This window comes from Homalodisca vitripennis, chromosome 4 (genome assembly GCF_021130785.1).
Source record: "Homalodisca vitripennis isolate AUS2020 chromosome 4, UT_GWSS_2.1, whole genome shotgun sequence".
In the NCBI taxonomy this organism is placed as follows: Eukaryota; Metazoa; Arthropoda; class Insecta; order Hemiptera; family Cicadellidae; genus Homalodisca; species Homalodisca vitripennis.
In genome coordinates this window covers 97,357,859-97,383,213 of record NC_060210.1, presented here as the reverse complement: position 1 = coordinate 97,383,213, position 25,355 = coordinate 97,357,859, and the positions used below count along the sequence as shown (strand labels likewise).

Genomic DNA, 25,355 nt, shown 5'->3' with positions numbered 1-25,355 from the left:
GATGAAATATACTATACTAGCCTTTCATTTCATTATATTGTTTTTAATTAACAAAACACTTTAATGATGAGGAAACATATTTTTCTCATTTTTTATAATGGTACAATGAAAGATGAGAATCGGTATAGTGAGAATGTTGTATCCTATTAAAATACCATTTCAGTACAAAACCTTTTCCTTCCTATAGATCCTGTAAAGGTACAGTCTTTCGAAATCTGACTGAAGATATAATAGTATTGAAATTAATTAATTTAAATCGGTTTAAAACTTTGCAAGATTAATTATATTTTAAAATATTGACTTCACTTTACTTTACATATGACAAACATTTTATATAATTAGCAAACATGTGGAAAATTATAATCCTGAAAATCCAGGACTGCCAAGAGAAAGCCTGATATTATGCCTTTAAATTTAGTCTCATATTGCAATTTTGATATTTCAATACTTATACAAAGCAATCTTAAATTGGCCACTATCAACGACGTCATAACTAATTAACATGACAACGGCCGTAAAAAACGTTAATACATATAGTGAAGTGTCTGGAGCATCCAAAACGTCAAAACCTCGGATTAAAATTACAGTGAATGAATTGATGTGGTAGTCGTGAGATTGTTTTAAACTTTAAGTTACAATTTTCACCAAAAATGTTTTTGTGCTTTCGAGTTCTTGCTTGTTTGAACAAATTATTATAACAAATTTTGTTTTTGACAATATAGTTCTCTTTTAAATAGTAATTTTTATCTTTATGTGGAATTTTACGTAAATAGATATAGTGGAACTAAAGACAATTTTAACTAATTACAGGTAATTATAATTAAGTAAATGAAATATACCTGTGTGTATCAAGCAAGTGCAGTAAGGATCTTGAACATGTAGTAAAACATGAAGGGGGGAGATTAGCGGCAGTTCCATTATACACTAAAGTTTCTTGGCTAGTTCAATTTTAAATAACTTTTGAATGTTAAATTTGTTTAATAGAAATAAGCAAATTAAGTATAGCGACGTAAATAAAGATATGTATGAATAAAATATGTGTTTATATAAACATTCATCATTTTCCTATACATCAAATACCTTTTTCAACTGTATTTATTTTTATAATAGGTGAAATTGGAAAACTAAGTTCGCTGCAATGTAAACTACATAACTACGTCATTTAAACGCATTCCCATCTTTAGTTATAGCAATTAAGCCCTTCTGCTTTGCCGTGTAAATAACTTTCTCAAACTTTCTAGCAATCTTAAATTTTTTATTTAAAAACGCAGAAGTAGTAACACAACTCATGAAATCATGTATAAAAATATGTTCCCTACATACTGGGATCGTTTTTAATCCATGAAAATATTTTCTATTGAACTTTGCGTAAAGATGTTTTAGAGCATATTTTAGAATATATTTTACAATATTCATCCATCAATGTCTTTCAAACACCAAGACATCGATATCTTTTGAAACTATAACAAAATCTTTTTTATTCCAAATTAATAGCAGTATTTATAATAGCAGTAATTAATAAATTCTTTTATCGGCATCGCTTTTTGCTTGGTATGTAAAAGAAGTATTGTTAGCAAATTTTAGTCTGAAAATATTTTCAAAGGCATGTTGTCATCTAGTTAAAGTTCAAAAAACATTTGTTTTCTTAAATATAGAAAGAAATACATATTCAATGAGTTCTGTTGAATTCGCGCGGAATAATTGTTATAGTAAAACATAGTTATGAAATAATCAGCTGGCATGTGATTTATGCTATTCTACAGCTAACACAATTTACAAATCTTCTTAATTTTATCTTAGTTATTTCTTATTAATAGATATGTGTGACAACTTGTAAGATTTTAAATTTGTTTTACAAACAAATTTAGTTTGTAATCAAAGAAACCAATCCATCCTGTTGTTCGCTTGAAACTGCTCTTAAAGAGGTTTATCCTCTACTATCGTTTATAATTTTACCAAAATCTAATGAAAATAATTGTTCATATTAAATGCAGCAATGCTTATCAGTCATGCTGCTAGTCGTTAGTTTATACATTGTTCTAAAACCAATATTAGAATGTAATAAAATAATAAGAATTCATTGTATTTTATTCAATAATATTATATTTTTTACGTAAATTCGTTTTTAATCATCTAAATAATCATCAAGTAATGAACTATAGTTTTAAATTAAAAACTAAAAAAAAACTAAACCATACAGTAGGTAAATGTCTAAGAGAAAAAAATCGCCTTTTAAATTTTTAAGAATTTCTGTTAAAAATATACAAGATATATATACAAATATATTCGTAAAACTGAATTTTCACTGACATACGAGTATATACACAACATATACGGAGTACGAATCATTTTATATCTACACTAGCTGACAAAATTTCCCTGTACTTTGCACCTGCCCTCCGCTCTCCACTTGACGTTTTAATACATTTTCAAGGGCTCAGGAACCTTTCAAATACACTGGTGTCCTTAATAGATGTTTCTATATATTTATTTAGGCTAGATATCACATAAAATATGAACAAATACCATTAAATGCAAAACTGTTAGTTTATATAGTACTTTGTTTAAACAATGACGTAATCGAGAGCAAAAAATTATATTTGATAAATGTTGCAAATAATACTTTTAAAAGTAAAATACCCATTGGCCATATAAATTTATTTACTGTAGTTGTAATCTGAGGTCAAAGCCCCCAGGCGCTCTACTAATAAATAAGTTTAAACAAAAGACTAGGTTGTAATTATTCTGGGATATATTTCAGAGATGCATAGTCAGATTTATTTTATTACTGCTAAAAATCTCGCTTTGAAACCCTTAAATTAGTTTGAATTTAAACATTTATTTCATAAAAGTACTACTTTTCCAGAAGAAACAATGATACCCGTTGAACAGCAGCCATGATAACCCTGGCTAGTTCAAGGCCATTGGACGCCTGTACCAGCGACTTGGTGGCATACCAAAACAGAAAAAGGGCAGCTTAAATTGAGGGGAGACAGAAAATCCCTGTATATTAAAGATCTTAAGGTCCTTTTGTGCGTTTGATATTAATCGGTTTTAACGGTTTTCGTCACAATACAATCCAATTTTTCTTATCGGTCACAACAATAGAAATTGATTAGTTACGTACAAAATTAAATAAAATTAGTACTGTATTTGAATGTACTGTTGAGTTTTACAATACGGCAAATGGTTACTCGGGTCTTTACAAATCCACACTCGTTATTTGAACTATTGGATCAGAAATTATTCAAATTAAAATAGCTCCAAGGTTTAAGGTCTACGTGTTGTAGTCGATTTATAAAAACAAAAGGGTACAATGCACTGTGAATACGGCAAAGTTTCTCCAGTTATTGTAAATATTAAAGATAAGAATATAACGTTGCAATGATGATGTGTTTTAAGATCCATTGTAAAATATTACACAATAAATTTAAAACTGTTAAAGGTAAAAAAACTGTTTCACCCCTTTAAGCCGTGAATAAACATCCCACGAAGGTAAATCCTCTTACAACAAAAGGCTTGTTTGGAATGAATTCTGGCCGCATCCAGTTGTCTCGCTTCCCGACATTTACATTTTCACCTTTGTCAGACCTAGAACAATCCATTTATACACATATTAAAAATAATAAGTAAATCTTTAACATGCTACTTACGACACTAGTTAATACGTTTTAAAATAGTTGGAAATATGTATTATGGAATTTTTAACACCAATTCGTGGGGTCCCGCATATCATGGGATATTCGTGGACAAAGAATTTTTGACAGACGTAAAAATCAGTACTGTATAATGGTTTACATAAACAAATTTTCTGAACATAAAGAAGGGTGATTTGAGTTTTATTATGGAAAGAAACTGCACGAACTGTTTATTGCACACCGTTCTCAGAACTGGGCTTTTGAACTAATAAGGAGGGATTGTTTTAAAATTAAGTATTTAATGAATAACTATCAAACAGTAATATAAAGTTCGTATCAACAGAACAGATGAAAAAAGAATTGGTAATGAATTGCGAATCTCAGATCCTTAACCAGTTTTACATTTAAATTTATCTAGTATAGGAAGTGCAGTTTACTGTTAAATTATATAACTTTATATAATTACTTTGGAACTAGAGACAATAAGAGTTTCTTGTATCAGTTTCTTTGGGAACGCGGTTCTATCTTATCTCGCGTTAACGTATTAATTATTTTTTTGATTTTATACTTTATAGCAAATTTAACCAAAATGTAAGCAAACTACAAGATATCCCAACAACTGACCCAATGTACAAAGAAAGGTAAGCACGGAAATGTGAGCATGATCTGTCAGATGTTCTAAATACATCAGACGACTCTTGGCAGGGTCGACCTCCAATAATAACCAATTGGCCAAGAAATTACAGATGCTACAGTATGACGTGAGCGTGTAACGTAAATATCGACCGGGTATGAACTTCCAATGATCTTCGAAATCCATCGACAGTCTATAGACTGACGTAAGCATTTTTAATCAATTGTAAATATCAATATTTTTATACTCGTGTAGTGTTAATGATATTGCTCATGATTTTGGGAAAATGGGATATGGCGTAAGAATGAAATATCAAATAGCAATAAAGTCTAAACTTAACTAGTTTCCACTCTATCATGACTCCATTGCAAAAGCAGTTTTGTGTTAGGTAAAAATATTTACAGATAGGTACTTAAAATTTTAGTCTAAATAATTAAATCCTGATTGTAACTCTGCATTTAGTTTTAGTTAGGTGGTTTCAGTACCTTAACTAACAATATTTAAATTTGAACGTTACATAAGCATTACAGAAAGTGTTTTTTTTTAGACTACGCATTTAGTAAGGTTTTGTTATAATTTTATAGCTTTGCTTTTTCTGTATAACAATTTGAAATGAGCAAACAAAATTTAAATATTTTTACAGACACACATTTCCTATAAAAAGTTTATAACTAGTTAACACTCTTAATACTACCCATTTTATAAACGATTGAATGTATAAACCTTAAATATTTTGCTAATCGAAACAAATTTTTTCAAGACATTCTAGTAAAACGTATTAAAAATTATCAATAACATTTATAACTTATTATTTAATACTAATAGTTGCATAATAGCGAGTTTTATATACGCTATAAAGTTATTATGTGTTGGTTAGCAGTAATGAATTTCAAACGATAGGAAATAAACTTATGCAACGTTTTCATAAATATGTTTTGCATAATGTAAAGAAGTAAATAAAGTAAATAATTTATATATTACGAAGACAGTCCCGTGGCTTTTACTTTAAATTCTTACACACTTAAAATCTGTAAATGCTTCAGTTCAGATATTTCTATAACATATTGCTGATTCAGGCAGTAGAATTAGTCTAAATGTCGTTATTTCAGGTAAGACATATAAGTTAATAATATTTTGTAACTAAAATCTCATCTGTAAAATTTCAATTGAAAACTATTAATTAATGGGTATGAGGTTTATTGCAGAATACGTTCTTAACAACATATAATAAATTAAACAATCCTACGTAAAGTTTGTTTTTATAGTCATAAAACACTGTGTATTGAATTTTAACATAACAATTTACTAATCATGAAATGTAAGAACGTTTAAACCTAGTGATGTATTTAATATGTTTTTAAGAAATGCAGGATTCTCCATTCCCGGATTTACCAGTAACTGAAAAGAACGGTTTTTGTAAATTTTTTAAATTAGTTGAAAATACTTTTATTACGGCTTTCCATCCTATTATTGAGTGGAATAACTAGGAGGTGTTCCTAGGATAATTCCTAATGAAGCAAAATAATAACATTACTTATCATCTTAAACAAATATTAATTTTCACCTGTATTTTATCTCTAATTCCTGGTTAATACTGTTTAAAATTACGCATTAGCTATATAAATGAAGTAATATTGCTGAGTATAATCTGAGGGTCAAATAATTGACCTTTCTTAAAAATGACCCTTTTTGTCTAGCGTTCCACTTGCATTGAAGTACTCAACGTTTTCTTCATTGACGGGTTATTTGGGTCAAGATGGTTATCAAGTACAGCTTGACGTATCGATTTATCTTGTCGAAATACACTCTGCAAGAAATTATTCGTTTGCCACACTCATCCTACGAATGAGAAAACCTTTTCATGCTAAATGATTTAAGTGTATTATAGTATTCAGACATTGCGAATAAAAAAGCGTTACGTTGTCATATTAAGATGTTAAAAATTTAAAGTAATTTAAAAAATTTGCTAAAGTATGTATTCTTTAAACACCTGTTTTATATTAAATTTATTCAGAAAACTTTGCATCATCTGTGATTATTTTGTCAAGAAATAAAATACTTGTCTTGACGCATCGATTGGAGTGTTTTGTTGAATTCTGACTCCCAAGCGGCACCGTTCTCAAGATAATTTACAAACAACAAGAGCAGATTATAAATTATTTAAGCTAAATAAAAGGTAATTATAAGAAAAAATTGATTTTGGGAGGAATCTTTGTATTCTTGCGAAACACAAATGAGAAATATTTGATAAAAATGTTAATTATTTAAGGAAATTTTCGACCTCATAACCTATAAGATTAATGTTAAGATTCCTCATGACTGAATTTGTGGGAAATTGTTCTATAATAAATATATATAGCCTATATAGACATATCAGACCATGGAAATAGACAAATCAAACTTCAAACGAAATATACTAACGTCATATGATGTTATAGACATCACAACAACGACAGAGTTCTTATGTTCGAATAACATAAGTATCAAATTTAGCTTATTTTAGTAAACAGTTTAAGTTGATTTTTTTCCAAGAATTTTATTCTTCATAAATAATTATCTGTATGTTAAACATTTTGGGTTAAAACATGGTATGCTTTACTAAATAAAATAAGAAAAATTAGAAAATTCCGGATGTTATTCAACATCGTTTAAAGTTACATGCCGCATCACTGCAATAAATTTAAATAGTTTGAAAAATTTTAAATAGCCGTTACTGAAAATATAAGCAGAGGTGCGTCGTGTAGTGGTTTAAACATTAAGTTTTTTATTGTTAACCTAATTAATTTTCTAAATCGATTATTTTTTTTAAAACTTCTTCAATCTTCTTTAAAATAAAAAAATATTACTATCGTATTTCAAACTTATAACTATACAGCTATCCTGATGTCGGATGTTTGTAAAGTGCATTCGTATTTTCGACATCTCGTTAAGTTTTAAGATATTTCCCCCAGGCGTAGTTTTGAGTTCGAAGTTGGAAAACAATTTAAATTAAACCTTGTTACAAAATAACATATACATGCACCCCACATTTAGCAGACTTTACTAACACGTAGTGTGTAGTTAAAAATAAAAAAAAACATATTTGTATTCATATTCGGAATATAAAACAACTAGTTCAAAACTAGTGTCAAAAGAAAACCAAAAAAACTACAGGCCCACCATTAATCTCAGGATAGGGTGTAAGTGCAAAAAGGTTATTTTATTGCTTTGATATTAATAGGGTTTATGCTTTTATTGCTTGTGATACGTACGCAATTTATCAAATACGTTTCAATTTGTTTCTAAAGATGAAGTTGTTGATATTTTTCTGTTCCTTCTATATTTTTAGATCATTAAAATAGTTTAAAATATGATCCTACGATAATTTTGTTTTGCCTCAAACTAAGCATTTAATGCCTGTTTTAAACTAAATTCTAAACTTAATTTAATTACAGCCAACAGTAATACGAAGGTTATAAATCAAAATTTTGCTTATCAAATTTTGGAAACCAGTATTTTCTTAAATCAAAACCAACGATACTGGAACCATTGTTATAACACTGTTTTATTTTATATTTAAGTAATCAACTATATTTAATATCTAAATAACTAAACTCACATATACGTATATCCAAAAGTTTTATTTCTTATATTAAAAATTAATTACACCTAATTAAGGAGACGTAATCAAACACGAATTCGCATAATATAATGACTTTGAAGAAAGTATTAAGAAATAATTTATTGATTCTTTATATCTATTACAAGATATCTTTTTAATTTATCTTTCATCCGTGTTACCGTAACTCTTAGTAGAAGGCAGCACCAAAGAACCTGGGGCTTTTGAGGTAGTTTGGAGTTGGTTAATAACAGATTAAAACACTAAAATTAATATTATACTATTTTAGATTTCATTGAACTGCAATATATCTATGTTGTCTTGTTTCTCGTCTATTATTATGGAACTATTAGTTTTGGGAATATTAAAACTATTAAATGTAGATGAAGATACAAAAAGTCATTATACATCAAAGCAAATGACTACGAAACAAAGTTTTGCCTTTAATATAAAGAATAGAATCTTTGTATGCAGTTTTTATATGCTATAAAAAGAAGAAATTTCCATTATTAGGGTAATCGGTGTTTTATCGTATATTTAACTCTGGGAGACGTTTTCTTTCGTTTAGTTTAGTTTTGAGTCGTAAACGTTACTGTAATCATATATCTTGTGTATTATTTTTCTAATTGTAAAGAAACATATATTTTTTGTCTATATCATTATAACTTAGCATTAAAAAATAAAACGGAATCTTCAAAGCTATAACTAAATTTGGTGACTAACTAGCAGTTTTAGTTAGCAAATTTAGTTTACTGTTTCCTATTTTACCGGGCGATTCTGGCAAACTGCAGACTGTAAAAAGGTGACACAGGACATGGAAAAGGTCAGCGTCAGACTTCAAATGACAGAAGGATCGATAAATATAACGGCGGGTCTGTCGATGCCGTCATTGTTACCTTATATCACATCAAATATACTTATGAATATTGTAAAACTGATTTGGAATGTAACATGTTTATATTGTAAGTTCATATTTGCGTTATTAAATTAGTAAATTAACTACCAAGCATTTTATTTTAATTTTGTTGTTCTCATGAGGTTTCTGTCCATCTGTATAGCTGTTTTGTGTTTCTGTTATCTCGTGAACCGTTGCGTTTATGCTATAAAATGGTACATATACTGCAATGTGTTAATTTCTTGTCCAATAGGAAATGTTACAGGAAATAAAAAATGATGTTTAATTAAATCACTAATCTTGTGATTAACAAAACGTATTATTAATGATAACACTTTTAAAATAAATAAGTAATAACTAATTACTGTAATTTCAAATTTGTATGTTTAAATTTGGTTATAAATCTTACTTTTATTAAATCCTTACACCTTGTAGATAGCATTATTATAAACTACATAAGATAAAACTTTATAAGATAAAAAAAATGCTTCGTCGATTTTACGAGAAATTCAGTTGATACCATAAAACTTAAGTTCTGTTCCACCAACAGCAGTAATATTTCAATATACTTAATTTTTAAAATGTTTATGTATAACGATTAAAGAATTGATCTTCTCCGAAAGTGTAAAAACTTTGGTTAGTTACTTTACAATAATAATGTATATGGTAAATGGAGAAAAGTCCTAACATCCTATGGTTTATTGTATGAAGTAAGTAACAATTACTTAAATATCATGTAGTGTCTATAATATTTCGTAGGTTATAATATATTTAAAGTTATTTCATAAACATCATATAAAATCATCTAGCGTTTGAGTAAATATATAATTGAAACTGTGACCTGAAGTATAATTTTATGTTCATTATTGCTACAAATACCAGAAGACAAGAATTTACTACAAATAAAATAAAATATACTCCTCTTAATGGTTATTAAATATTTATCAATATTGGCTGGATATTTTATATTTTTCTTTCGTACCCTTTATATAAATATTAGTCTATGTGTTTGAATTTATAAAATATGTGAGAGTTATGAGCCGTGAGTACCTGTGAAAGAGATTACTTCGGCTAACCAGATTCAAGCTGTTATCCCTCTATCCCCGTACTCTTCATGCTCCCTCTTCATCCCAATAAGCGGTAGAAGGTAAACACGGCGATGTTGACAGAGGATCATCTTTATACCGCAAATACCAATTCAAACTTCGTTCCCTCTCCGCAATATTTACTTCAAACAATTGTTATAACGTCTTATCTACGAAACCTTTAATCTATATCTGTATTTTGTAAGGAAATAGTGATTTAATAAATAGTTATTTTCGGTTTAATCCGAACACGTACTAACATACTGCTATAATTAAGCATGGTAGTGGGATATTGGGCTGCCTACAACAAATGGCAAGGCTCTAAAATATCTAACCACGAATTTTATGAATTCCGCGGAATCGGCTGCTAGTGTAATATGGGATTCGCCCAACCAAGTCAGCAATCAGGGTTATCTTGAGTCACTCCAAGAGTTTACCAAAGGCTTCATTTCGCAGCCTACGCCCCTAAATTAAGCTCTAATTCATTCCAGTCTATTTTAAGAACTACCAATTATTTCCAATGTGGACCACTATACAATTAGTGATTTTTTTTTTCAGAATAATCCAAATAACAAAAATCAACTATACATATACATGGTTTGATATTCCCTTCATATTACAAAAACTTACCCTTGAAATATATACATACACTTTTCAATAAACATTGAATTACAAAGAGTACCTGCTTCGCCGTGACTCGAACTTGGGTCTTTCGCTTGCCGAGCGAGCATGTTACCACTATACCACAGAGCGCTAATAACTTTAAAAATTTTACATTTAATCAATTTTTATAGGTGTCAATAGCCTAATACATATATATATATATATATATATATATATATATATATATATATATATATACATACATACACATATACACACATACTGAGTTTATATTTTTTAGGCTTCACTTTACAGTAATAGTATCGTGGGACGCTAACAATTATTTCACCCCACAGTATAGACAAGTATGACTAACAAAGGGTCAGAATGACTGACCTATGGAAGAGAAATGTGAAAATTCATTTAAATTATTCTATCAATACCCACAAAGGTTTTTACAACAATGGGATATCCTATAACCATCAATATTGCAAGGTGTTATTCCTTTGCCCTGTATCTCAGCTTAAGCGTCCCACGTGGAGACAGTTTAACATTGCAATTCCAAAAGATCGTTAACTTTTATATTCATTTTGAGGCTATTTGTTAGTAATATTACAACCCAGTCATTCCGGTGGTACATTTGAAGGTACTCTCACAGCGTACCAATTACTCCTTTCCATTCGCTTTTTGTTATAGGCCCAATTCTCGACCGGTCTGGTTTGCTCAACTCCATTTGTCCCCTAATGAATCGTGGTTTGAGAATATCTGCAAGCACACGTTTTGTGTGGCGCACACGCTAAACTCAGCAGTGTGGTTTTATTAGTCTTTGAATTTCGGTTTTGATTAAACTGCATTCCATGTAAACTAACTGGTTAATATATAACACGGTAACTAGAACAAGACGGATGCGCAGTGGATCGCCGGTCAGATGACGTCACGCGGACCGACCGCCCTGCACTAGATACAGCGCTCTAGTGTTGTTAGTTGTTTGTAGTGCGATCTTTCGCCACGACGGTTATGTTTGTAGTTTCGGACTGTTTTTACTGAGTTTTATTGATAGACTAAATACTTATCTCTCTTTAAAATGCTGTGTTGTGCCGTTGCCGGTTGTACAAACCATTCGGATAATGCGAGGAAACTGAAATTGTCTTTTCACGGACAAAGATCTTCACAAACAATGGCAGCATTTTTGCAAACAAAAAGATGAATTCAACAGTAAAACAGCCCGAATTTGCTCGGAACATTTCTTGGAAAGTGATTAGGAAAGAGATTTGAAATCGGAATTATTAGGCCTACCACCCAGATGTAAACTGAAAGAATCCTCTGCACCAACACAAAAAATACCAACAGTTCCAACTTCAACCGACACTTTGGAATCCATTGAAAGACAAATACGTGCAGATAAACGTAATTGTAAGAAAACTGTAAAATCGTTCATAAAAAATTCGGCAGAAGAAAGAAGCAGCGAAATTAATTACATGAGCCTTAGACGAACTAGAGTCTGAAAATCAACATTTATGTGATAATGACGTGCAGAACATCCAATTAATAAACGAAAACAAAGAACTAAAAGAAAAAAATCATTTATTAAACAAAACAACTAAAAGGTGCTCAACAAGTTACAACTAAATTAAAACATGATTTAATGAAATATGAACACCTATTTTCTAAAAGTCAACAACAAAAACTTTTTAAAAGTAAAATGTGCAAATTGGTCTAGTGAAGATGTTGCAAAAGCTATCACAATTAGGTGTATTACAAAAAGCCTTTGCGTATGTTTAAGATACTTTAAAATACCCCTTACTAAGCGAGGCTGCTTTAGGAAGACGGTTGTCACAGTTCTCTACCCTCCTTTTTTAGATATAAGTTTAAATTTAATCAAATCGGCAGTTTTGAGCGATGATTTTCACAAAGACGTTGTTATGTGACGAGATGAAGGTAAAATCCGATGTTTACTACGACGCCTCTCAAGACATGTTTATAGGGCCACATGTAAGTGTTCAAGTATTTATTGTCAGAAGCCTAAGTAGTAATTGGAAATTCGACCAAAGTGTAACGGTTGAACTATTTTTTTAATGTGTCAAGTTGATTGAAGAGTCAGGGCTTCGTATACGTAACCTAAGGTTATAAATATTTACTATCAGTGAATTGTAATCGAGATGTTCTGGAGTCGTATTTTTCACTAATTAGAGGATTTGGGAAATTTTACGACCACCCTCTCCCCACAGCGGTGATACATCGAATAAAATAAAATACCACAGCAAAAGTGCCTGTGGTATATTAAAAACAGGCAATTGTACTGCTGAGTAGTGTGAAACGTTAACTGTGAACGTTCTTAAAAATATAGACTTGGCAGAACCAGTACTAGTTTGTGAAAATACAGACTTGACAGAAGGCAAGTTGGAAGCAGAATCACTTATTGAAAAGTTGACTGAAATAACTAATATTAAACTAGTTTACCCTGAAGAGAACACAGATTTAATCAAAATGTTAGCTGGTTATGTAGCATACCGTGTTAATAAAAAGGCCTTAAGAGTGATTTTCAATATGGATAAAGAACTGAAAACTCAAACAATTCTGACTGGGTTTCGGTTTTGTCAAGGGGTGCTATAATAAACACGTCACCAAAATGGTTAAGCATTGTTTTAGAATTTGAAAAAGATTTCCAACGATTTCACGGTGATAGCTTAAATAAAAGTGATGAAGAAACTGATTGATATAATTAAAGGAAAGTTCTGTGATGTGGACGATTTTGCTATTTCAACATATGTTAGAACGCGATCCTTTATAACAATGAAAGAACTGAACAAGAAGAAAGAACTCAAAATAGCAATGAAGAAAGACGAAACTTCTGACACTGCGAGAAAAAAAATCAAATAAGATGAACAAAATAAAGAATTTATGTAATGATATACGTCAAACACAAGGTACTAATGTAAAATAATTTTAGCTTTGTAACATTTCTAAATGATTAACTTAAATATATATTAATTACGTTTGCTTGTTCAGAATCCTTTTAAAAGTCTATTTATTAAATTGGTCTTTACTACTATATTGACATTTTATTTTATACAATGTTTTGTAGAGTATGTAGAAAACTTTTCAATAATAAAATACTGCATATGAAAAAATCATTTAACGTAATTACTATTTAACCCCTGAAACTTTTCGGAAGATTTGAAATGAAAAAAAAATATTAAAGTTTGATTGTACTTGTAAAATATTTAGATTTTAACATCAATTACCCTAAGTAGTTCTTCCTTAACCTACAAAACTTTAAAAAAATAATTAATTTCAAAACAAATTTCTTAGTCAGTGTTAGTAAAATAATAATAGTCTAAATAAGGTAACACGAAAAGCCAACCATAAGCATGATAAAATCGCTCACTGTTAGGATTAGAGCAGAGGAGCTAGGCATACGTAGTGGACGGTGGGGCCGACTTGGTGCAGATGACGTCACGGCCTCACAGCCAGATGCGCGTGAGCCCTACCGTCTAGTTCTAGTTACCGTGATATATATAATAACAATATTTTCCAACTAACGTAATATCACAACAAAAGGCACTTCCAGTAGTACACAATTAAATTACTACTTAAAAAGTAGTATTTGTGTTATTACACAAACATTTGGAGAGATTTTACATATTTACAGCTTTTTTAACTACGTATATTAACTTATAAACTACAATCAAAGGAAAAAATTGCTTATTTATTGAACTTTCCAACACTGGAATATCGATCTTTAGCCAGGGAAAGCGTCTCGAGAAATCCCATCACACCACGCAATATTTGGCCATAGCAGGGTCACTGAAGACGAAAAACCGAAGCAGGTTACATTTTGACCCAAAACATTACGTCTGTATGCGGCAGTGTGCATACCAAAATATCCATCCACATGCATACATCCGTCTGCGGCAGTGTAGATGACTAAAACGTCCATCTGCATGAATACGTCCAACTGTCGCAATGAACGTGACCTAAACATCCATCCGTATGCATACGTTCATCTCTGGCAACGTATGTGACAAAAAACATCCATCCGCATGCACACGTCAGTCTGTGGCCGTGTGCGTGACAAAAATATCCATCCATATACATGTGTCCCTCTGTTGCAGTGTACATAACCTAAACATCCATCCGCATGCAAACGTGCGTCTGCATATGTCCGTGTTCTCCTGTGTACATCTGCTTTAATGATCCAAAATCCCTACTTTTCTGCTCATTTTGCAATGTAGGCTGGTGTGTAAACAGGTTCTCTTTTGGTTATTGCTACCATTAATAGTTCTCCAAAATTTTAATGTACACCATTGAAAACAATTGTAGACATAAATGTCATCCAATCATCATATTTTCAAGAGTACGTGCTGATAGATAAACATAGGATAACCACCAGACTACTGATTCAGGCTGAATCGGTTTCTCTAACTGCAGTCTCTGTAGGTAAATCAATTTGCTGGTTGTTATACAGTTTCAGCCTACATGATGTTTTTATTCTGTTAATTATAGTTTTAACCTAAAAAGAACATACGATCATAAATTAAATTAAACCCTTATTGGCTATTTTAAAAATACTATGAAACAAGATGATCTACTTTTGTAATTCTCAATTAATTTTACCTACACAAAATCTTTGTATAGTAATACCATAGAATACATGTATTTTAATATAGTTTCTTCATTAGGTTTTAACTACATATGTATTGTATGTCAATCGTTGTAAATGATCTCACATGGAATACATATATTCATAGTCATAGGAAAAGTTAAACGAATGATTCACTAATTATATTAAATAATACATTTAAGAACTTAATATGGTAATGGTTAAATACGTGAATGATAACATCAAAAGGACTCCACATATAGTTATGAAAATGTTAAAAATAAATTATCATAGGAGAGGAATCTATTTGCTTTTGCCAGTAAATAAAGTTAAGAATAATGTGTTGAATGTTTTTTTATATTCATAAAACCTAGTCCTAGGCTAGCAATGTTAGATGGGTCAAAGTCAAGAGTTAATCCTGACAACGAACTTGAACTTTGTGTTGTCTCAAGTAACCACTAAGAGAGCTTGTCTTGTTGATGGAGTTTATGATCTCAAAGGCATCAAATAACGTACAAAGGGATTATCTCTCACGAGCATTAGCGTACTGGTACGATACATTAGATGAGCCACCAGTGCTTAGTCAGTCTAAGAGAGCTTAGTTGAAATGTCCTTTAGAATAACTGGAGCTATGTACTGAGCTTGTTTTGTAACATTAAATTAATTAGATGAGGTTTTTAAACTATCGGAGGTCACGGATATACTATAAGCATAGTCATTAAATACTATAAACTTTGCCAATTCATGAACGCCTTATGAAGTTTATTCTCTTTATTATGTAAATAAAGTACATGATCCTAACCAGAAATGAAACTGCAATCTGTTATTGGTGACTTTGTTATCTGTACCGATCATCGAAGAGACATACTACATAGCTCTGCTAGGGGTGGGCTGAAAAACCAGTGGCCCTGACCTAAGCAAATGGTAGTATTTTCGTTTACGCTCTTACTTTTCTGAAAGTTTGAAAGCAACAGATTTATGAGGAAACACATTCTGAACAATCTTGGTGTTCCCATAAATTCCTTATGCGTTCATAATTCCGAAACACGTTAGCAAATGTCATTCAAAAGCCGACAGAAACTTTTAACTTTGATCTTCTTATATTCAAGCGAAGCAGACTATTGTTTATTGTTTAAATGATCCATGAACCAAAATATGAAAATGAATATGATCTTAAATATTGAACGGCTATCGCTTAAGTTTATTGTTTTTTCTTAAAATACTCAAAGTTAGGAAAATTTACAAAAACATGTTAATAACCGAAATGGATTTCTGTTATTAACAGTTGTAACTTATACTAGTCACGGGAAATCTCAGTAAGATTAGTTGATATCAAATTTTGAAGATTATACTGTTTAATTGAAATCCATATAATCAGAAATGAAGTACTATAAGTAAGTATTTATGAGAAAATGTGCTGAGGGATATATCATTCTTAACAGGTAAAAACGTGGAGTTGTTGAAAGCATTTGGTTACGTCGCAATTTGTTCTAAATATTAATTCCGTATAATTTTGCTGCATCTCCTCACACTATACAAAATAGGAATGATAAACGTGATTTAGTAACATTCACTAGCTATAAAACCGATCGTGACAAATATTATAAGACCAGTTTTTTATCGTTTTTTGGGAACAATTGCCGTATAGTAAAAACAAAAAATTTTCCATGAAGTACAAGAAGCCGAGCTTCATAATATAAAATGAGATTAACAATTTTATACTTCATTTCTTCATAAGCAACGGAAAATAAATACGTATCACGATATAGAGTAAAAAAAGGATTGACACCAAAATAAGTACACTTACGTAAACATGAATATTAAACTAGATTTTCTTATAAAGAACTACGTATATTCCGCTCATATAGTGTGTATTTTATACGATACTACCTTGTCATGGAGTTAGTTTGTTAAAGCCTTAAAATATTACGTATTAAGTTGAGTTTAACCTTATATCACCTTCCGCTCAGTGCAGAGTCTGAAATCTGACACTCCAAAAACTTGAAGCCTGAATCTGGACTCCGCGTCTTTCTGATGAAATAAAAAAGTCTGTGACGTTGTTCAAAACAAAGTTCTTGCAACGTTTCGTCATAAGATACACCTAGACTTCGTGAAGCTCCGACTGGTTTACCCAGCAACCATCCAGTGTAATCTAGATGAAAAGGTGTCTTCATTGTCTCAGTTCAATACATTTAACAGGCTCTTTCAATGAATAATATTTTTTACTGTGGTACAAGTAAAGAGGTCAAGACGGGATTATCGCAACTTTATTGTTACGTAAATGTTTTCGAAATAAGAATAGACATATACTAACATAAAGTACTCAGGAATGTCCATGTAAAATGTCAGTACAATATTTTTAATATTTTACTTGTGAAAGCCCAAAATACATGCAGATTTATTATTGTATTTATAATGTTATTAGAATTTAGTTTTATTATTTTCAATGTTAATGAAATAAATTGCCTAATGGCATTTTATTATAAGAATAATTTGTGTGACATATTGAACAGAAATTAAAAAAACAAGTACGCGTAATTGTGTGTATAATCAAGTAAGAATTGCTTTATTTCATATAATATTACCCATATTTTTATACAATTATATGAAAAATCTCGTAGTAGGGGTGGATGTTTCAAAGTAAGAAGGAAAGCTTGACATTCTTATGTCAAGCTTTCCACTTCAAGTGGTTTTAATTTCGCATGAAATTATCCGCCGACATGTTGTCCCCTTTTGTTCTTATTTGTTTGTAAGGTTAATATTAATACCTTTACTTAAAACATTTCTTAATAAACTTTACCTTACTATATTACGCTAGTTAATAAATGGTGTAATATATATATATATATATATATATATATATATATATATATATATATATATATATGTTTGTGTGTGTGTGTGTGTGTGTGTGTGTGTGTGTGTGTTCAGAGTATACGTTAAATGTGTTTAAATACTGTATACTCTGAATATTTTTACTCTGTATACTGTGTACTTTGGATTTTGTTCTTCACATAAAATTTAAGAAAACAGTTTATATGAAGGTATATAAAGGTTAAACCTTTAGTTTTCCGTCTATCTGTCTGTATGTGGTTTTTATAAGAAAATACATTCTTTAACCAGGTAAGATAAAAATGAAACTCGAGAGTTTTATTCAACTATGCCAGCTAGACCTTCATGAAATTCAATATGTTCTAAATCCTTTTTTCCGTTTCAAAATGGCGTATTGTTTAAAATTTTTAAAGTAAACAAATTTTAAGAGCACTATACTTATAAAATGTGCGTATGATACCCCACCTATTTATTCATTTCTATACTAATTTCAACGGTACTTTTTTCAAAGATATCCGTCAACGCATAAGTGAGTACGATCATTTTATAGGTATGCTTGCATAAGCCATGAGCAACTATGATTTAGTCTTTCAGCTGTTTTAAATAGGTTATACAAATTTTACAAGATACCAAAAATTTTGAAATTTTTAGGACTATTCCAATGGCACTTTTCCAACGTTTTTATAAGCGAGCACGGCCACTTTAAATATACGCATACACAAGCCAGGAGCAACAAACAACTGATACCTATCAACTGGGACATTTTTGGTGCTCCCGGCTTGTGCATTCGTATATTTAAAGGTTATAAAGCAGTTATAATAGCAGTAAAACAGACAGACACACACACACACACACACACACACACACACACACACACACACACACACACACACACATATATATATATATATGTTACCGGCAAAGTGTAAAATCAGGCATTGTATAGAATACCTAGGCATTCTATACATTGCCAAAAGTAAGCAGGCAAAGTGTGAAATTTTAAACATTTCATACTTTGCCTAGGCATTTTATAGAATGCCTGCTGGAGTTCAGGCAGAGTTAAAAATCTGTCTGTTCCATTGTTTTCAAGTTACAACGTGCTTGCCTCACCTACTCCCCCCGCCCATCCCCGCTATAACGCTGCTCTCAGTTCTGTTCCGTCACGCCACAGTATTGTGCTAGGCCTACGCTTCAGTTCTGTTCTGTCGTGCCACTGTATTGTTGCTTGAAAATGTCACAAGTGAACAGTAGTATCAGTAGTTCTAGTGATCGTTTATCGCTAATGAAACTTCGTTTTAGTGCCGAACTTGTAAAAATTCGGAATGCAAGTGCTAAAAATGGTGTTTTTTTGACTGAAGATGACTATAAGAAGCTGGTGTTGGAGGTCGAAGATGCCAAGGCCAAGCCCAGAAAGGAACCTCGTCACTACTGGCTACTCAACAGGTATGATGTAATGATCGTAGAAAATGTGCAAAAACTAATACACCCATTAAAACAAGGAGACAGTGTTGTAAAATTTTATGTCCACGATTCAGATTTATTTACTGTTCTCCATGAAGCTCATGTAGCTATTGGTCATGGTGGAAGAGATCGAATGTTAAAAGAGCTTGATATTAAGTACAAAAATGTTACACGTCATGATGTTGAGCTATGTATTAGTTTGTGTGAGCCATGTCAGAAGAAACAAAAGGGTTCGAAAAGAGGAGTGGTAGTAAAGCCCCTGATTTCATCAGAATTTAATTCTCGTTGTCAAGTAGATTTAATTGATTTCCAGTCACAGCCCGACAGGGAGTTTAAGTTCATAATGGTCTATCAGGATCATTTGACAAAATTTGTGATTCTTAAGCCTCTCAAAACTAAAACCGCTGAGGAAGTAGCATATCACCTAGTTGATATTTTTACTCTCATTGGAGCACCAAGTATATTGCAGTCAGACAATGGAAGGGAGTTTGCAAACAAAATAGTTTACAATTTAAAAGATTATTGGCCTACGTTAAAAATCGTTCATGGCAAACCACGTCATTCTCAAAGTCAGGGTAGTGTAGAACGTGCAAACCAAGATATTGAAAACATGATTTCGACTTGGATGCAAGATGAAAAAACTGACCGTTGGAGTGAGGGATTGAGATTTGTGCAACTTATGAAAAATAGAGCTTTACATTCAGGAATCAAAAGAACGCCCTATGAGGATCTCTTCGGCTGTAAAGTAAAAATCGGTCTTACAGCATCTTCTCTGCCTCGAGACATTTTGGATTCCATTAACAGCGAAGAAGATTTGGAAAGAGTGGTTAATAACATGCACACAACAGAAACATAAACAATGTCAAGTCTAGAACCTCCACTCCAAACCGATCATAACACTTCAGAAGTTAATGAGGCAACCGTTGATGTCTCGATCAGTTCTAGCCTTCTACAAATGTGTAGCGTTTGTTTGCAGCAAACTAATGAGAAACAAAACTGCACAAAATGTTTAGCGGACATACATATTTCATGTGGCTATTCAATTTAGGGGTGTGATGATACTGAAAAAACCCTGTTGTGTGTCCCTTGTTTTAATTCGGAAAATATTGATAAAGAGAAGAAGAGGTCAAAAGCTTGTCTTGAAAAACAAGCTAAGAAAATGAAAGCTAATTCCGATAAAAAGTTTCCCCCCGTCACCAAAGGAGTCACTGTTCGTGTTCCAACTCCTGACGTTGACAAAGGAAGAGGTGACTTGAGAAATATTCTGGCAGTGGTCATGGATACGACAGAAGATGGGTTTTACAAATTAGGGACCGCCAACGGAGTTTTGAAACAACTGTACGCAAGGTCACAGTTTACAGTTTGCCAAAAAAGCCTAGTTCGAGTAGAAGACGTGCCTGATCAAGAAACAGGACTTCGTACCGTTGCAACAGCTCAGTCAACAGGAAGCGGCCAAGGATTTGTGAGATGAACTTGAAAAACTAAATGTCAAACCAAACAATGTTCTTGTGTTAAAAACAATCGAAAATGCAACTCGAAGTGCCATAGTTCTCTTTCCTGCTGTAACAAGTAATTTCTTAAATTAGTATTTCACTTTTAAATTTTACTCTAGTAAAATATGAGGATTTTCAGATCCTATGTTTAATACATTTCATGTTTGTTATTTGCAATAAACAATTTTTAACAATGTTGTTCATTTTATACTTTGCCTGCAAAACTTTCGACATTCTATATAATGCGTAGGCATTATACACAATGCCTAGGCAAAGTTTGTACAATTGTTAAGAAATGAGTTTATTTCATACTTTGCCTGGATTCACTCGGCAATGTATACAATGCCTGAATTGTACACATTGCCGGTAATATATATATATATATATATATATATATATATATATATATATTCAGATTTATATAACACTTAGTTTTAGTTTTGAGAGGCTTAAGAATCACAAATTTTGCCAAATGATCCTGATAGACCATTATGAACTTAAACTCCCTGTCGGGCTGTGACTGGAAATCAATTAAATCTACTTAACAACGAGAATTAAATTCTGATGAAATCAGGGGCTTTACTACCACTCCTCTTTTCGAACCCTTTTGTTTCTTCTGACATGGCTCACACAAACTAATATATAGCTCAACATCATGACGTGTAACATTTTTGTACTTAATATCTAGCTCTTTTAACATTCGATCTCTTCCACCATGACCAATAGCTACATGAGTTTCATGGAGAACAGTAAATAAATCTGAATCGTGGACATAAAATTGTACAACACTGTCTCCTTGTTTTAATGGGTGTATTAGTTTTTGCACATTTTCTACGATCATTACATCATACCTGTTGAGTAGCCAGTAGTGACGAGGTTCCTTTCTGGGCTTGGCCTTGGCATCTTCGACCTCCAACACCAGCTTCTTATAGTCGTCTTCAGTCAAAAAAACACTATTTTTAGCACTTGCATTCCGAATTTTTACAAGTTCGGCACTAAAACGAAGTTTCATTAGCGATAAACGATCACTAGAACTACTGATACTACTGTTCACTTGTGACATTTTCAAGCAACAATACAGTGGCACGACAGAACAGAACTGAAGCGTAGGCCTAGCACAATACTGTGGCGTGACGGAACAGAACTGAGAGCAGCGTTATAGCGGGGATGGGCGGGGGGAGTAGGTGAGGCAAGCACGTTGTAACTTGAAAACAATGGAACAGACAGATTTTTAACTCTGCCTGAACTCCAGCAGGCATTCTATAGAATGCCTAGGCAAAGTATGAAATGTTTAAAATTTCACACTTTGCCTGCTTACTTTTGGCAATGTATAGAATGCCTAGGTATTCTATACAATGCTTGATTTTACACTTTGCCGGTAACATATATATTATATAATTATATAAATATATAATATATTTCCTATATATTATATATATATATATATATATGTGTGTGTGTGTGTGTGTGTGTGTGTGTGTGTGTGTGTGTGTGTGTGTGTGTGTGTGTGTGTGTGTGTGTGTGTGTTATTGCAGTAAAAGGTTTAAAGATTCCTATACTAAAATTTATTTATAATTATAAATAACGTTCCATGTATAAAATACCCATACATTTCAAAATACCTTACTTCTTACGGCATAATTTTATCGTAGACATCAATGGTTACCATCATAAACATTTTAGGTTACTACTATTATTTTAAATCGTCAACTTTTAAATGTCAAGTAAATAAATCGATACGAAATTGCAATTTAATTCAACGTTTGATGTTTGCACTGAATCCATAAATTAAGTAATAATTAAGTAGATATATTTTTGTGAAAATTATGCTTGATTAGTTTGGAAATGAAATGTCCAGAAGTTCCGCGTTGATTTTTCCATTTTATGAACTATTAATTATATATTTAAGTAATATAAATATGTACATATATATATATATATATATATATAATTAATAATATATATGTATACATATATATATTATATATAGAAATATATGTATATATATATATATATATATATATATATATATATATATATATATATAATTTACATAAGATGTAGATGCATCACTGTTCTTTTCCTACTATGAAAATAATCAGGCAGTAGGAAAGAAGAATTTATTTCCTAATTTATATATAACAAAATTAACACATACGCTATGGTACTGCAAACGTACGGTGCATGTGTGTAAAATTTATAGTTAAAATGTTTAGATAGAATGCTTTATAAAATAAAAATATTTTAAAAGATGCACGATTCACCAAAGCAAACAAAAAAGCAGATCTTGACAAGCTGCACAATACACAGAACGGTGCAGTAAATTCTACATGAAAACATTCAATGCAGCTCGTTTGGTACAACTCACTCAAGTGTGGAATGTTATTCAATGTTTATTCCCCAAGAGCAGGAGGAACAGACAGAAGCGCCTGCTTTATTCCTTTGTAAGGTACATAAAGCAGCAACTACCACACCTTGTATCTTATAGTGATGGAAAGATTACGATCAAGAAAGGCATAGTCGGGTTCCCAACCAAAGTTTTGAAGAGAATCAATCAAATCATTTCACAAAAGTTTTTAATGTGCATGTTTAAAATATTTTACGATTCGACGGTAATCATTCATGTTAACAAATAAACCAGGAATATTTTATTGTACTTCATTAAATTGAATTTCCAACAACAAGTAGTGTAAATAATGCTTGTATAAATCCCGAAATTTCCTCAGTTCTCCGTTGTCTAGAATAAGAGCCAAGGATACTCAAATGTAGGAACCAAAGCTCTGCAGAAAGTCTAGAGTTTTCCTTTTCTGGCTCTTTCAGCTGATCGTATTATGGTATATTCCTTGCTGCTCTATATTCCAGCGTGGCCGTAGTATATTATAATAAATAAATTTAAGCATTGATCAATTCATATTAAGTTCAGTTGATCAAGTTTCTGAATTAACACGTGCGTTAATTGTATGTACTGTATACTCGTATACGTAATGAATTATTTAAATTGTGTTCAGATAACAACTATTTTATTTTCTTGCGAATAGTAGTATTTACCGTTATTACAACAAGTAAAAAAGTTATTAATTTGGTCTATACAGAATAGTTATACATGTATAGATTCATCATGCTATGTATATATATATATATATATATATATATATATATACATAGTATATATATATATATATATACATAGTATATATATATATATATATATATACATAGTATATATATATATATATATATATATATATATATATATATATATATATATATATATATAGTATCAATACTATTATACTCGTATACGTAATTTATTAATTATTTAAATTGTGTTCAGATTTTATTTTCTTGCGAATAGTAGTATTTACCACTATTACACAAGTAATAATAATAAATCAAATAATTCCAAATCATTATAGAAAAACTGTTTACTTAGCAAATCTCTGAACATCTCTAGATTTAGACGTCTAAAATAATTACTCTAACTATGTTATCTCAATTCCCATAAATGATAATAATCCCTCTCTTTATAAAGTGTTATGTGACCCAATTTGTCGTAAAATATATACAACATAAAAAAAACTATAAACTAATTGTGTCATCTCACACAGCTCCAATGATATCGCGTTCATCAATATGCCAATCAATGTAAGCTGCAATCAACATCTCCTCTAAACACATAAATTTAAATTTTGGCAGGTAATAGGATTCCTGTCATCACAAAACCCATCGCTTCAAAATTAATCATTTAATTTTTAAATATTGAGTTAAAACAAATACCCTCAATTTTTAAATCACAAACTAAATCACAGCGTTATTAAATCTGCCCGGCATGAAATCTGCAGACAACTCTTTTAATCGCACTAATTCTAATTGACGCTGATAGTAGTATTCACTGTCATTAGGAAATTTGGTGCTTAGATATGTATAAGTCATTATTCACACATTCGCTCAGTGAAATGTACCCTCATATTTCAATAGATCAGTAAAAGCTTCAGCCAATGATATAAATGTACTCAATAAATTAAATTACTTATCAACACTTATAATATATTTAGCAATAATAGCACAATTAAAACTTTAATTCTTTTAAATTCTTAAATAGTACAAATGCTGAACTTTTTACTCATACGATACAAATTTCAATGCGTGTATTTCCGTAAATGAATGAAAGATGCTGTGCATATTTCCGCCATCTCTCCAATATTAATTTAAACAGATACTATTATATACTGCTGGCACAAAGTAATTTGTTTTAAGCATATGTCTTTTCACCCTTAGAATGCGTTTTATTAATCCACAAAATAATATTTATTTATTTTTTTACGTACTGAATTCAAATTAGATGTCGTACTTTAGTATACACTGATTAAGCCTTACTCCCTAAATTCAATGACAACGATAATTATCAACAGAAACTGGGTTTTAAATTGGAGCAAGCCCTCTGTAATCAAATAGATTTAATTTCAAACGGAGTTTTCTAGTTGCTCACTTGTATAACTCTTCCCTGATAACG

The 25,355-nt window shown here is 31.1% G+C and overlaps 2 protein-coding genes across 3 annotated transcripts in view; both read left to right on the top strand.

Annotated features, from left to right (window-relative positions):
• LOC124359817 (octopamine receptor beta-2R-like) overlaps window positions 1-25,355 on the top strand; it is a 352,308-nt gene that overhangs the window by 169,351 nt on the left and 157,602 nt on the right. The window lies entirely within an intron of this gene.
• LOC124361129 (KRAB-A domain-containing protein 2-like) lies at window positions 19,120-20,205 on the top strand. The gene has a single exon (XM_046815164.1). It carries the CDS (start codon window positions 19,120-19,122, stop codon window positions 20,203-20,205), a length of 1,086 nt encoding a protein of 361 aa, XP_046671120.1.